This window comes from Macaca thibetana, chromosome 2 (genome assembly GCF_024542745.1).
Source record: "Macaca thibetana thibetana isolate TM-01 chromosome 2, ASM2454274v1, whole genome shotgun sequence".
NCBI classification, from domain to species: domain Eukaryota; kingdom Metazoa; phylum Chordata; class Mammalia; order Primates; family Cercopithecidae; genus Macaca; species Macaca thibetana.
In genome coordinates, this window is record NC_065579.1 from 104,430,248 (window position 1) to 104,445,717 (window position 15,470).

Consider the following 15,470-nt stretch of genomic DNA (forward strand, 5'->3'; position numbering starts at 1 on the left):
TTTCTGTTAGTTACTGGGACCTACCCCGTGGCCCCACTGTTATTGTTACTAGAAAGCCTGGCCTAATGTGAGAAATAATTACAGATAAAACTTTTTTTTTCAGTGCTGCCTTAACAATTTCAGGAAAAGACTAAAATGCTTCCGATGTGGAGCAGACAAGTTTGGTAAGACTGGATTCAGCTGTTTGCAATATGCATTAAAACCTGACTAACTGGGGCAGGAAGCGGTGGCTCAATGTAACCCCACCACTTTGCAAGGCCAAGGTGGGAAGATCACTTGAGATATTAGTTCAATACCAGCCTGGCAAGAGATAGCAAGACCCTGCCTCTACAAAAAAAAAGAAATTTTAAATTATCTGGGGTGTGGTGGCACACACCTGTAGTCCTAGCTACTCAGGAGGCTTAGGTGAGAGGATTGCTTGAGTCCAGGAGTTGAAGGCTGCAGTGAGCTATGGTCATACCAGTGCACTCCAGCCTGGGCAACAAACAAGACCCTGCCTCCCAAAAACCAAAACAAAAATCTGACAGATAGGGTTGTTAACTGTGAGCTTGAGGAAAAGTATAGATTTTAGTGTACTTAACTTGTCTGATTTCTTTAAATCTTTTCCCTTAGGTAATGCTGCTCATGATTGTGAGAGCACAAAAAGTTCTTTTGTTTTCTAGAATCAAGTCTGCTCACCTGGTTTGCATTCTGCATCTGCCTTTCTTTAGTACAGGGTAGTGTCAGTCCCACTGTGGCCCAAAGTTTGCATTCTCTGTTAACCATGTGACAATTAATGAGGTTTTAATATAGGCACAAATGCTTAAAAAAGAAAAAAATGGGCAGGGCACGGTGGCTCAAGCTTGTAATCCCAGCACTTTGGGAGGCCAAGACGGGCGGATCACGAGGTCAGGAGATCGAGACCATCCTGGCTAACATGGTGAAACCCCGTCTCTACTAAAAAAAATACAAAAAAACTAGCCGGGCAAGGTGGCGGGCACTTGTAGTCCCAGCTACTCGGGAGGCTGAGGCAGGAGAATGGCGTAAACCGGGGAGGCAGAACTTGCAGTGAGCTGAGATCTGGCCACTGCACTCTAGCCTGGGCAACAGAGCGAGACTCCGTCTCAAAAAAATGATAATAATAAAAAAAATTTTTTTAAATTAAAAATTGACTGTTTTGTTTGGTTAAAATAAAAACTTGTGGGGTTTTTAATGTATTTCTTTGGTGAAAATACATTAGTTGTTTGTCTTTAATTGGATCACTTTCCCTTCTAGACTCTGAACAGGAAGTGCCTCCTGGAACCACAGAGTCGGTTCAGTCTGTGGATTACTACTGTGATAGTAAGTTCATACATGATCTTTTGGTCTTCATGTTAAAAATTGACCACAGTTGTCAGGAGATCGAGACCATCCTGGCTAACATGGTGAAACCCTGTCTGTACTAAAAATACAAAAAATTAGCCAAGTGTGGTGGCACACACCTGTAATCCCAGCTACTTGGGAGGCTGAGGCAGGACAATGGCGTGAACCCGGGAGGCGGAGCTTGCAGTGAGCCAAGATCGCACCACTGCACTTCAGCCTGGGCAACAGAGCGAGACTCTGTCTCAAAAAAAAAAAAAAAAAATTGACCTCAGTTGGAAATTTCTGTTCTACCCTTTTTTAAGGAGCAGCAGCAGCTTCAGGTTGTCCCTTAAAAGATTGGATTTTTAGAATCTTCTCCATGTCAGGGTAGAAAATACACTAGGAACATCCCAAATGGATTTATTTGTTTGTACTTGACGCTGTCTTGGAAAACATTGGTGCATTGGTGGTGGGAATGCATGTGTATGTCATTTGTCTCGTTTACCCCTAGCGATCATTCTTCGGAACATAGCTCCGCACACTGTGGTGGATTCCATCATGACAGCACTGTCTCCTTACGCGTCTTTAGCAGTCAATAACATCCGCCTCATAAAAGACAAACAGACCCAGCAAAACAGAGGCTTCGCATTTGTGCAGCTGTCTTCTGCAATGGTGAGGTTCTTATCGATTCTTTCCTTTTTAAAAGAAACAGCTTTAAGAGGCAAATGTGGTTCATCCAGTTTTGAAACCATGTCTGAGGCTCCTGAAGCCCAAGATGCAAGGCTCCATAATGACAGTTTTTGCACTGCTAAATTACAGGACTGATGACTTCAGTATAGGCAACTGGCAGAATTTTTTGAGCCACAGTTTAGTCCTTTGTACTTGGTTTTTTGTTGTTGTTCTTTTTTGGGATGGAGTCTCTGTCACCCAGGCTGGAGTGCAGTGGCACCATCTCGGATCACTGCAACCTCTGCCTCCAGGGTTCAAGCGATTCTCCTGCCTCAGCCTCCTGAGTAGCTGGGATTACAGGTGCCCACCACTACGCCCAGCTAATTTTTGTATTTTTAGTAGAGACAGGTTTTTGCCATGTTGGCCAGGCTGGTCTCGAACTCCTGACTTGAAGTGATCTGCTCACCTCGGCCTCCCAAAGTGCTAGATGTACTTTGTTTTAGATTGGTTTAGCATTTGCTCTTTTGGTAATACTGGAAACCTTCACATCTTAGAGGAAAGAGGAGATATTCCTTTCTTGAGGTTTCATATCTGCAAACACAATAAGGAATTAATTACTTTTTTTTTTGTATATAGAAAACTATTTCTTTGAATGGGGTAGATGGTAGGGAGAGATTTTTAATTACATTACAAATTTTTTTCTTCACATTCTCCTTCAGGATGCTTCTCAGCTGCTTCAGATATTACAGAGTCTCCATCCTCCTTTGAAAATTGATGGCAAAACTATTGGGGTTGATTTTGCCAAAAGTGCCAGAAAGTGAGTGGCTTCATTGTCCTTGTTTCAAACTACTGCATCTGCACATCTGTACAGTGTGCTAACTGAAAGCCAAGCCTGTATGTACCCCAAGTATGTTGAGACACTGTGATCTTCCCTGATTGCCAAGGCCAGGAGGGACACGTTTGTCTTCTTTTAGTGATTATTCCCTCCTATCCTCTATAATCAGTTGATGAAGTTGCCTGAAATGGTTTCAGATCAGGAGAAAGGCAAGCATGGCAGATGGGTTGAGAACACATGCTTTGCAAACTGCAGCAGTATAGTGCTAACCCATCCAGAAATAATGCATTCCTTCCAGAACAGCGTGCTAATAATTTCATGTATATAGTGCTTAACTCTAGCATTGTAAATTTCCCTTTTTTAGTATAATTGCACATCGAAAAAAATGCTTTATTAGATGGCAGGTTACAAGATAGAACAATGATACTATAGGGCCACTTGCTTACTGAGGAATTTCCCCATGAAGACCCCTCCCACTATGAAATGTGGCCTTGCTGGCATTTGAGACCTGACAAAGGGTGGAGTGAATCAGTTTCCTTGGTGGTGTAGGGGCACTAATTGTGGGAATACTGAGATAGAATCACATGATTGGATCTTTGTGGTTTCAGAGACTTGGTCCTCTCAGATGGTAACCGCGTCAGCGCCTTCTCTGTAGCTAGTACAGCTATTGCTGCTGCTCAGTGGTCATCCACCCAGGTGAGATCGAGGATCTTTTTGCTCAAGGTAGTATGGTGGTGGTGGTGCCCAGATTCATAGACATGACCTCTCCTGTAGTGGTACTCGAGATACGAGCTCTCTTTTTTTTTTTTTTTTTTTCTGAGACGGAGTGTCACTTTTGTCACCCAGGCTGGAGTGCAATGGTGTGATCTTGGCTCACCCACAAGCTCCACCTTCCGGGTTCAAGCGATTCTTCTGTCTCAGCCTCTTGAGTAGCTGGGATTACAGGCGCCTGCCACCACACCTGCCTAATTTTTGTATTTTAGTAGAGGATTTCACCACGTTGGCCAGGCCGGTCTTGAACTCCTGACCTCAGGTGGTCCACCCACCTAAGCCTCCCAAACTGCTGGGATTATAGTCATGAGCCACGGCGCCCAGCAATACGAGCTTATTTTTAAGGACTTCTGAATTTTTTTCTTTAATGCCCACTAAATTTGTCTTTGTCTCATTTTGACGTTTTGTAGTCTCAAAGTGGTGAAGGAGGCAGTGTTGACTACAGTTATCTGCAGCCAGGTCAAGATGGCTATGCCCAATATGCCCAGGTAGGTAGATTTTAGCAGCATCCACCTTAGAGTCTTTCAGAGTGTGTCTGAGAATAGCAGCTTTAATGGTGGACTTTTCTTCAGTACTCACAGGATTATCAGCAGTTTTATCAACAACAAGCTGGAGGATTGGAATCTGATGCATCATCTGCATCAGGTAGTAAACTTCATCTCCCTTTTAACTTTTGTTTAAGCACTTACGGTTGAAGAAATACGATTAAATGCCCTAACTGGACCAAAAGCTACAAGCCCATTTCTCTGTAAGATTGTAGGGGGCATGGCTGGGCACGGTGGCTCACTCCTGTAATCCCAGCACTTTGGGAGGCCAAGGCAGGTGGATCACGAGGTCAGGAGTTCAAGACCAGCCTGGCCAACATGGTGAAACCCCATCTCAACTAAAACTACAAAAATTAGCCAGGTGCGGTGGCAGGCGCCTGTAATCCCAGCTACTCGGGAGGCTGAGACGAGAGAATTGATTGAACCCAAGCGGCAGAGATTGCAGTGAGCCGAAATTGCGCCACTGCACTCCAGCCTGGGCGACAGAGTGAGACTCCATCTCAGGGAAAAAAAAAAAGAATGTAGGGGGCATATTCAGGGCTGTCATCATGTACCCAAGGTTCTGGGGAAGATTACGGTTATATGTGTACATCAAGAGTTAATACAAGGTCTTAGAGACCATGTTGTGATGAGTTTAAATTCTTGCAATTCAACTCTGTATTTCCCTTCTCTGTGTTAGGAGTCATGGGTGCCCACATAAGTTCAGGTGAGCAGAGAGGATGTGGCCCTGGAGTCTGGTGCTCAGACATCAATCAGAAGAGCCACTCTAAGAAACTTTGGCATGGCCGGGCGCGGTGGCTCAAGCCTGTAATCCCAGCACTTTGGGAGGCCAAGACGGGCTGATCACAAGGTCAGGAGATCGAGACCATCCTGGCTAACATGGTGAAACCCCATCTCTACTAAAAAATACAAAAAACTAGCCGGGCGTGGTGGCGGGCGCCTGTAGTCCCAGCTACTCGGGAGGCTGAGGCAGGAGAATGGCGTAAACCCGGGAGGCAGAGCTTGCAGTGAGCTGAGATCCGGCCACTGCACTCCAGCTTGGGCGACAGAGCGAGACTCCGTCTCAAAAAAAAAAGAAACCTTGGCTTTAATTTTTGTATCAGGATTTTAAAAGACTTGTGAGTTAAATCTTTCTCAACCCCAAAGCAGATGTAGATCCTTTCTTCTCTCTCTCTCTTTTTTTTTTTTTTTTTTTTTTTTTTTGAGACGGAGTCTCGCTCTGTCGCCCAGGCTGGAGTGCAGTGGTGCAATCTCGGCTCACTGCAAGCTCCACCTCCCGGGTTCACGCCATTCTCCTGCCTCAGCCTCCCGAGTAGCAACTACAGGCACCTGCCACCACGCCTGGCTAATTTTTTGTATTTTTAGTAGAGACGGGGTTTCACCATGTTAGTCAGGATGGTCTCAATCTCCTGACTTCGTGATCCGCTCACCTCAGCCTCCCAAATTGCTGGGATTACAGGCGTGAGCCACCATGCCCAGCCTCTTCTCTTTTCTTAGCCATGATACAGAATCCTTAACTTTGTGTATCACATCTAGTAGAATTAAAAGAAAATGAAAATATTATAGATTCCAGGGTACTTAGTGGGAATTAGCTTATGAAAAACTGACATACACAATGACAGAAAAAAGCTAGATTGGGCATTACAAATAAAGATGTTTGTGTTGGCGTTCAGTGCCTTGGCTTTCCCTAACCCTTGTGTTTATCATCAGGCACAGCAGTGACCACCACCTCAGCGGCTGTAGTGTCCCAGAGTCCTCAGCTGTATAATCAAACCTCCAATCCACCTGGCTCTCCGGTAATCCTATTGTCCTATATACAGAACTCGTGGCTGATGGGGAAATTTTGTTTTGCTGTACAAGTATTCAAGTATTACCCTTTCCTTGTTATATGAGCCAGGATTGAGTAATACACACTTCAACCTTATTTCTTTCTGTTGTCTTAAAATATTAACCTTATGATATATATGTGCATATATATTTTAAATATAAAATTTCAACTGTGTATTTATACTGTATGCATGCTTCAACTTGACCTTTAGAAAGTTGTCGCCGGGGCCGGGCACAGTGGCTTGCGCCTGTAATCCCAGCACTTTGGGAGGCCGAGGCGGGTGGATCACAAGGTTAGGAGATCGAGACCATCCTGGCTAACGTGGTGAAACCCCGTCTCTGCTAAAAATAAAAAAAACATTAGCCGGGCGTGGTGGCAGGCGCCTGTAGTCCCAGCTACTCGGGAGGCTGAGGCAGGAGAATGGCGTGAACCTGGGAGGCAGAGCTTGCAGTGAGCCAAGATGGTGCCACTGCACTCCAGCCTGGGCGACAGAGCGAGACTCCGTCTCAAAAAAAAAAAAGTAAGTTGTCGCTGGGCGCGGTGGCTCACGCCTGTAATCCCAGCACTTTGGGAGGCCAAGGCGGGCGGATCACAGAGTCAGGAGTTCAAGACCAGCCTGGCCAACATGGTGAAACCCCGTCTCTACTAAAAATACAAAAATTAGCTGGGCGTGGTGGCACATGCCTGTAATCCCAGCTACTCGGGAGGCTGAGGCAGGAGAATTGCTTGAACCCCGGAGACGGAGGTTGCAGTGAGCCAAGATTGTGCCACTGCAGTCCAGTTTGGGCAACAGAGCAAGACTCCGTCTTGAAAAACAAAGCAGGAAAGTTGTCAACATGTGTTTTGCTGAGGGATTGCCTTAGATTATTGCTACAGTGTGTCTGTCAGGGGAGCCCTTCCTTCTGGATGATTGCAGTGATTTAGCTCTCTTAAAAGGCTTTACAGTTGAAATTATATTGAAGCTGCTGTTCTTTCCAGACTGAGGAAGCACAGCCTAGCACTAGCACAAGTACACAGGCCCCAGCCGCTTCCCCTACTGGTGTAGTTCCTGGTACCAAATATGGTAAGCCAAACCTCATGGGGCTGTTGACAGTTGGAAGGTCCTAGTTGTTGTCTTTGTTTAATGAGAGTTCTCCCTTTGCGGGTGTCAGAGGGACACTTGGGGATGTGAGACAGAGAAGAAACATTAGGCCTGCTGCATCTCACTGGCTTAGAATTTGAAATAAAGCCATTTTCTTACCTGGAATGACTGTATGCTGGATTTTGTTTTTGCAGCAGTACCTGACACGTCCACTTACCAGTATGATGAATCTTCAGGATATTACTATGATCCGACAACAGGGCTCTATTATGACCCCAACTCGCAAGTAAATGCGCTGCTTTCCTCTTCAGTTTCACTAGAAGTATTTTAGTTTTGCGTAGTGCATTTATGAGGCGTAAAATGAAATATTTCCTGCAAAAGAATATATAACTCAGATTAGTTTTAACTTCTTCAAAGCCACCAAAATGTAGTTTTTATTTGGAGATTGGTAAGTTTTAATTTTAGGGTTAAAAAATGTTTTGAGGTATAATATACACACAGAAAAATACACAAAACAGAAATGTGCAATTCTTTGAATGTTTACATGTATATACATTTGTATATTACATGTGTATATACGCCACCCACTTATTCCCAGCCTGCCTAATCCCCATGCCCATTGCTGGTCAGTAACCTCTGTCTTCAATAACCACTATTTTGATTTCTGTTGCCATAGATTATTTTATCAAGTTACAATTTATGGAAAGACCTAGCTAGAAATTTTAAATCGTACTTTTTCTCCCTATTAAATTCACTATTTTAACTTTTTAGAGTGTACAAATCAGTGGCTCTTAGTATATTCACAGTGTTGTGTAACTGTTACCACTGTGTAATCTCAGAACATTTTCATCACTCCAAGAAGAAACCCTGTACCTGTTAAACACTCCCCATTCTGTGCTCCCCTCCTGTAACTACTAATCTACTCTCTGTCTCTATGGATTTCCTTTTTTTTTTTTTTTTTTTGTGTGTGTGTGTGTGTGTGGCACAAACTTGGCTTACTGCAGCCTCCGCCTCCTGGGTTCAAGCAATGTTCCTGCCTCAATCTCCCAAGTAGCTGGTAGCTGGGATTACAAGCGCCCACCACACCCAGCTAATTTTTGTAGTCGAGACAGGGTTTCACCTTGTTTGCCAGGCTGGTCTCGAGCTCCTGACCTTATGTGATCCACCTACCTCGGCCCTCAGAGTGCCAGGATTACAGGCATGAGCCACTGCGCCCAGCCCTCTGTTCTTGATATTTCATATAAGTGGAGTCAGACAATAGATGACCTTTTGTGTCCTGCATCCTTTACTTTGGTTCCCTGTGTATTCTTAAGGGTAGAATTTAGCAGATGTATGGAGTGATGTTTTATTTTTGGTGGCATATATAACTTTTAAAAGGGAAAAACAACTTTAACACCCCATAAATAACTATTTGTGAGCGGGAGCTGTATATATAGAGCAGTAAAATAAGTATTTTTAACAGGAACTTGATATTGATAGGTTGTGGTTTCTGAGAGATTGAAGTGTGAAGCTGTGTGCGATCTACCTAAGCAGGCCAAGCCTCTGCATGCCTCTTCCACTTCTCTCGTTTGTGAAGCCTGGCCATTTATTTCCCTGTCAGTTCTCTTTGGTGGCCTTAGAAGTTGTGTCTGTTAGCCACACCACCTTACCCAGAAGAGACAGACACTGTCTCCTGGGTCCCTGTTGAGTAGATAGAGTGAGCGACTAGAAAATAAAGGAGAGGAAGAGGATATGTGACACCTCTCCTCTGTTGCAATTCCTGTTGAGCTTGGGTCTCTTCACCAACACCTCCTTCCAGCTCTGAGGTAGTGTTTACATCCTGTGTGTGGTTGCCTGGTATCCAAAGAATTCTACGTGGATGGGCCCAATGATGAGCTGTTGTCATGGCAGATGTCTGAACTCCATGACACGCCCACCTGTTCTGGCTGCCTGGTTTACGTAAACAGTCTGTGGAACAGAGTGAGACAAATTGCTCTTTGGGTGCCCTCTAGGTAGGCCCAGGGATTAGATTAATGGGAACTAGACTTTTTTTATTTTTATTTTATTTTTATTTTTTTGAGACAGAGTCTTACTCTGTTGCCCAGGCTGGAGTGCAGTGGTGCGATCTTGGCTCACTGTCACCCCCATCTCCCAGGTTGAAGCTATTCTCTTGCCTCAGCCTTCTGAGTAGCTGGGATTACAGGCGTGCCGTCATGCCCAGCTAATTTTTGTATTTTTAGTAGAGATGAGTTTTCACCATGTTGGCCAGGCTGGTCTCGAACTCCTGACCTCAGGTGATCCTCCCACCGCCACCTCCCAAAGTGCTAGGATTACAGGCATGAGCCACTGCGCCTGGCTGGGAACTAAACTTTTTAAATAAACCATATTCTATTTTTATTCTAGCAGTGTCACACCTCTTCACTAGGTGGTTCATCATGTTTACCTATACCAAGGTGTGCCAAGGGTCCTTTCTGGGATCTTTTTTTTTTTTTTAACGAAATATTTATTTAATCGACTGACATAGTGGAAAGTCTGCATTAATTGTTTTTTCTTTGTTGTTTTCTAGTACTACTATAATTCCTTAACCCAGCAGTACCTTTACTGGGATGGGGAGAAAGAGACCTACGTGCCAGCTGCAGAGTCTAGCTCCCACCAGCAGACGGGCCTGCCTCCTGCAAAAGAGGGGAAAGAGAAGAAGGAGAAACCCAAGAGCAAAACAGCCCAGCAGGTCAGAACATGACCCATATTTCTCTCATTGAGGTACTGGGCTGAACTCTTGGTTTGGGGGTTGTAGCATTTATGTCAGTATTATTTGGATTCTTAGAAATTGGGCTCTATGTTTTATTCATACTAAGTTCTTAGAGCATTTTGCAGTTTTTTATTGTTACCATATCTTGACTGTCAGTTAACCTGTGTACTTAGGGAAAAAAGCCCTGGAAATCTCAAAGCTTTTCAAGCAGTATTTATGAATGACTTTGGTTATATGTGATAGCATCTAATGGAAATATTTGTAGGTAGAAGTAAGAGTAAAAGGGGTTTGTTACAGGGCATATAGTTGAGATAAGATCCTTAATGGCTCGTTCTCATGGCACAGGGAACTAAATGTGTTTTCGTTGGTGTTTGTTGTTTGACGTTAGATCGCCAAAGACATGGAACGCTGGGCTAAGAGTTTGAATAAGCAGAAAGAAAACTTTAAAAATAGCTTTCAGCCTGTCAATTCCTTGAGGGAAGAAGAAAGGAGAGAATCTGCTGCAGCAGACGCTGGTTTTGCTCTCTTTGAGAAGAAGGTAATAGCAGGCATGGCCAGTATGTCATGATGGGAACTTACCTAAAACTTGAGGCTCATGGCTTGTCCTCTGTTTCCCAGGGAGCCTTAGCTGAAAGGCAGCAGCTCATCCCAGAATTGGTGCGAAATGGAGATGAGGAGAATCCCCTCAAAGTAAGGGAGTACCACCAGTGTTTTAAAGACCCTATCTGTGGTTTGTGTTTCACTTTAAGGCTCAGCTGCATCTTGGCTAATGTGATTCCTACTTAAAACTGAATGTGATCTCTGTTGGTGGGTATTGGAGCAGTTTCCGCACATAGATTCCATGTTCGGGGCTTTGTTTTCTGTGACAGCAGATGAGATGGAGCGACAAAAGAAGCTTCAATTCCTAAGCTCAGTTAATTAAGTTTCATTGCATCTGTGAGTAGAGAGTTTTAATGGTCTGGAAAGAGAAAATTAAGACAAGAAAAAGCTTGTTTTACTAGATAGATACCGGTCTGGGTGGGCCATTATTCTGATATGTTGTATTTGGGATTTTTATGTGTGGTCAGTGGTTTGAAAATAGTCACTCAGTCTAGGCAACATTGCAAGACTGTCTCTACTAAAAATTAGAAACAAATTAGCTGGGTGTGGTGGCATGCATCTGTAATCCTAGCTACTTGGGAGGCTGAGGTAAGAGAATTGCTTGAGCCCAGGTGATCAAGGCTGCAGTGAGCCACTGCACTTTTGGGGGATCATACCATTGCACTCCAGCCTGGGCAGTGAGCAAGACCTTGTCTCATTTTAAAAAAGAGGCTGGGCGCGGTGGCTCACACCTGTGATCCCAGCACTTTGGGAGGCCAAGGCAGGCGGATCATTTGATGTCAGGAGCTTGAAACCAGCCTGACCAACGTGGTGAAACCCCATCTCTACTAAAAATGCAAAAAACTAGCCAGGGGTGGTGGCAGGCGCCTGTAGTCCCAGCTACTTGGGAGGCTGAGACACTTGAATCACTTGAACTTGGGAGATGGAGGTTGCAGTGAGCCGAGATTACGCCACTGCACTCCAGCCTGGGCAAAAGAGCGAGACTCCATCTCAAAAGAAAAAGAAGGTAGTCACCCAGGAATCCATTTCTTGGGCTCCAAGAAGGTTGGTACCAAGAGGCTGTCAGGCCTAGCACTTAAGGACCTGACTACTACATGCAGTTGACAAAATGTGATTCACTACTAAAGCGTGACATACAGTAATGAGGATTTGCTAACATTTCGGATGAGGCATTACTTTATCCAGGTACATAGCCATCGCCTACATCTTCCTACTGTACATTTCCAGTGACCTGCCTTCCTTTTGTCCCCAGAGGGGTCTGGTTGCTGCTTACAGTGGTGACAGTGACAATGAGGAGGAGCTGGTGGAAAGACTTGAGAGTGAGGAAGAGAAGCTAGCTGACTGGAAGAAGATGGCCTGTCTGCTCTGCCGGCGCCAGTTCCCGAACAAAGATGCCCTAGTTAGGCACCAGCAACTCTCAGACCTTCACAAGGTGGCCATGCTTCTCTGAGCTGATCTGAGGGGGGCGAGAGGAGGCAGTGAGACAGTTTGAGTGCCCTAACAGTCCAGATGGTTCCAAATATACTTGCTGTCTAATGACGGCCTTACAGAAAGCTGTTCCCGATGACGGTGAAGGGAGTCTGGCAGCTCCACACACATCAGACTATAGTTTTTATGTGATTGTGTATTGTTTGGGGTTTGGCTTTTAAAATACAGTAGATGTTACTAATGTTATGACATTTCAAATTAAGATGATCTGAGTCCTTACTGTGTCTTTCAAATCTTTTATATAGCAAAACATGGATATCTACCGACGATCCAGGCTGAGCGAGCAGGAGCTGGAAGCCTTGGAGCTAAGGGAGAGAGAGGTGAATGGGAAACTGCCACAAGAAAGAGGATATTGGGATAATCGCCTTTAGGTTTTATTTGTAGCCTTTAGTTCCAGATCCCAGGGGGAGGGTAGAAGGATTTGTCACACCCTTGTCATCTGACCATTGTAGTTCATACAGCCTAGACCCAGGGTCTGTGTGCTTTGTGCACCTCACATTGTCCCTTCATCATAAGGGTTCACAAGGCAGAAGCACACTGCTGAGACTGCTCACAAGTCTTGAATGCCAGAGCTTGCTGCTTCAATACACTGGATTTTTTTTATGGAGAGAGTGGTCTAGTTTGGCCTGGCTGGAGAAGCCTTCATGGGCAATGAAGGGGGCTTCAAATTAATCCCAAGAGACAGCAGGACATGAGGTTATTGCAGGTGATATGAAAGGAAGGGTGGGCAGGGCATGGTGAGCAGATCTGGGAACAAAGGCAAGAGTGAAGCCTGTGACATAGTAGTGGGCAAGTAGTTAGTGCTGGTGGTTGGGGCAGGTTGGCGGCCATGTGGGCAGGGATTTAAATGCAAATACAGTCCTGTGGGTTAGAAATGAGCAAGTGGGTTAGAAATCTCCCACCCTGAGATAATTCTGACGTGTCTGTAGTTAAGGCTTTTGCTTTTCTTCTCCCCCCATCCTTCCCACCCTGTTATCTATGATTCCACCTCCCCAGGGACTACTGAACAGGTCTCTGGAAGCCTCCTTGATGTTGGAGATAAGCCTTTCCAAATGTTGGAGGTATACCTGTCCAAATGCTGAGGAGAAAGGGCAATTCTGCCTTCCTCTTCGCAGGCTGTACCCACTGCCCAGTGGGCTGGTTGAAGAGCTTGACAGAGGGTGGCTAATTAAATAAAACTGCTTGTTGGAGACATAGTTCTGCCCCTGGTTCCGCACAATTCATATCTACAAATTTAACATTTTAGATATGACTAGGTATGATGAGGGGAACAAGGGAATTTGGTATTTCAGAGCAGTCTAAAAAAAGCATTCTCCAGACTTAAAAATACTTGAGGGGATAGTTTTGAATAGGTACATTAGACAGTTACAGGTTGAGGTCTGTGAACATTTCCAGCAGTGTTTTTTCTCCCATAGATGAAATACCGAGACCGAGCTGCAGAAAGACGGGAGAAGTACGGCATTCCAGAACCTCCAGAGCCCAAGCGCAAGAAGCAGTTTGATGCTGGCACTGTGTATGTGATGTGCACATTTTCCAGTTCGTAAGCTGGGGCCCTGGCTGTTTTAAGTAACTGTGTGTTTGCCACTGGCAGGAATTACGAGCAACCCACCAAAGATGGCATTGACCACAGTAACATTGGCAACAAGATGCTGCAGGCCATGGGCTGGCGGGAAGGCTCTGGCTTGGGACGAAAGTGCCAAGGCATTACAGCTCCCATTGAGGTAAGCAGTAGGGTCAGGCCTTGATGTTTGCCACGCTTACAGGCTGGTTCCAGAGAGGAGATCAGAGCACTCATAGAGCCTGGGACCCAGGAGCAGCTTTACCTTAGCATGAAGGGGCAGATTACAGGCATGAGCTCACACCTGTAATCCCAGCACTTTGGGAGAGCAAGGCAGATACATTGAGCCCAGGAGTTTGAGACCAGCCTGGGGAACACGGTGAAACCCCGTCTCTACTAAAATACAAAAAATTAGCTGGACGTGGCATCGTTTACCTGTAATTCTAGCTGCTCAGGAGGCTGAGGCAGGAGAATTGCTTGAACCTGGCAGGAGGAGGTTGCAGTGAGGCGAGATCATGCCACTGCACTCCAGCCTGGGCAACAGCGAGACTGTCTCAAAAAAAAAAAAAGAAAGTTTAGTAGGGTTTTCACCCATGATAAGAAATCTTTAAATTGATCAGAGCCCACATTGAGGCATCATATCCTGGGGTCAGAGGCCCCTACCCACTGGCTTTCTAGGCAGGAGCTCCACCCATAATTGCCCCTGCTCTGTCTTGGGAGCACAGCTTAGGTCAGACTCTTGTAGACCATGTTCATCCTGTTTATGTGAGTTCTGCTGACATCGAGCTGTCCTGTGTAATCTGTGCCTGTAATTACCAGGCCTATCCCACGCTTCAGAGGAGTACTTTGGGGCCCTTTCCTAGGCATGGATGCTTGCTGAGCAAGCATTGAGGGGTGGGTGATTTGCTTCATCTGCCTGTGTTCCGTAGCCCATTTTATTCCTCCAGTCCTTAAACTTGCTCCTGGTCTCTTCTGGAGAAATCCTTGTCTTCATATAGTTTCCTCTCTTCTGTCTCCTGGTGGGTGGTCCTGCTGGGTAAGGAGTGGGCATGGTGAGAGGTGGAGCAGCCCATACCCCACCTGCCAGCTGACAGTCTCTGTGCTTCTCTAGGCTCAAGTTCGGCTAAAGGGAGCTGGCCTAGGAGCCAAAGGCAGCGCGTATGGTTTGTCGGGTGCCGATTCCTACAAAGATGCTGTCCGGAAAGCCATGTTTGCCCGGTTCACTGAGATGGAGTGAGAGAGAGAGAGAGATATGACAAGGAGCACAAGAAGTGGTCCATCTTCTCCTGGATTCGCTCTTACCGCCTGTCTCTTTAAGGGCATGCCTTGTGCTATTAATAGATCTTAGGGTGAACCACTTCATTCTGCAGGGTTCTCCCTCCCACCTTAAAAAAGTTCCCCTTATGTGGGTTGTCTGGTGAATGGCCTTCCTTCCTGCCAGAGGGCTTGTGAACAGACCGGAGAGGACAGTGGGTTTTTTATACTTCAGTGTACATAGTGTAATGTAGCGTGTTTACATGTGTAGCCTATGTTGTGGTCCATCAGCCCCTCACATTCCTAGGGGTTTGAGATGCTATAGGTGGTATGTGACACCAAAGCCACCTCTGTCATTTGTTGTGATGTCTTTTCTTGGCAAAAGCCTTGTGTATATTTGTATATTACACATTTGTACAGAATTTTGGAAGATTTTCAGTCTAGTTGCCAAATCTGGCTCCTTTACAAAAGAAATACCTTGAGAAATGGGTGTCCTGTGTCTCTTTATTCTTGGGTGGATAGGTGGGTCAAGCATGTCTGAGCCAGTCAAGCCTGGTGATGAAATCAGTTTATTTCTTGCCCCCATTCAGGTTCAGATTTATTTATTTATTTATTTTTTATTATTTTTTTTAAGGCAGGGTTGGCCAGGCGTGGTGGTTCACGCCTATAATCCCATCACTTTGGGAGGCCGAGGTGGATTGCCTGAAGTCCAGGAGTTTGAGATCAGTCTGGCCAACATGGTGAAACCCTATCTCTACCAAAAATACAAAAAAATTAGATGTGTTGGCGTGCG

General features: G+C 45.3%; 1 protein-coding gene across 2 annotated transcripts in view; it reads left to right on the plus strand.

The window, feature by feature from the left end:
• The window catches only part of RBM5 (RNA binding motif protein 5), a 32,722-nt gene extending 17,559 nt beyond the window's left edge, over positions 1-15,163 (plus strand). Inside the window, exons 8-25 of one of the 2 annotated variants that reach the window (XM_050780782.1) lie at positions 104-164; positions 1,255-1,320; positions 1,832-1,992; positions 2,709-2,806; positions 3,433-3,520; positions 4,006-4,083; positions 4,168-4,240; positions 5,851-5,936; positions 6,947-7,031; positions 7,244-7,335; positions 9,595-9,756; positions 10,166-10,315; positions 10,396-10,467; positions 11,630-11,809; positions 12,111-12,185; positions 13,281-13,378; positions 13,457-13,586; positions 14,535-15,163. In XM_050780782.1, coding sequence (XP_050636739.1) covers positions 104-164; positions 1,255-1,320; positions 1,832-1,992; positions 2,709-2,806; positions 3,433-3,520; positions 4,006-4,083; positions 4,168-4,240; positions 5,851-5,936; positions 6,947-7,031; positions 7,244-7,335; positions 9,595-9,756; positions 10,166-10,315; positions 10,396-10,467; positions 11,630-11,809; positions 12,111-12,185; positions 13,281-13,378; positions 13,457-13,586; positions 14,535-14,660 — 1,881 coding nt within the window. In that variant the 3' untranslated portion in view covers positions 14,661-15,163. The remainder of the gene's footprint in view (positions 1-103; positions 165-1,254; positions 1,321-1,831; positions 1,993-2,708; positions 2,807-3,432; positions 3,521-4,005; positions 4,084-4,167; positions 4,241-5,850; positions 5,937-6,946; positions 7,032-7,243; positions 7,336-9,594; positions 9,757-10,165; positions 10,316-10,395; positions 10,468-11,629; positions 11,810-12,110; positions 12,186-13,280; positions 13,379-13,456; positions 13,587-14,534) is intronic. The other variant, XM_050780783.1, reaches the window with a different exon arrangement.
• The last annotated feature ends 307 nt before the right edge of the window (positions 15,164-15,470 follow it).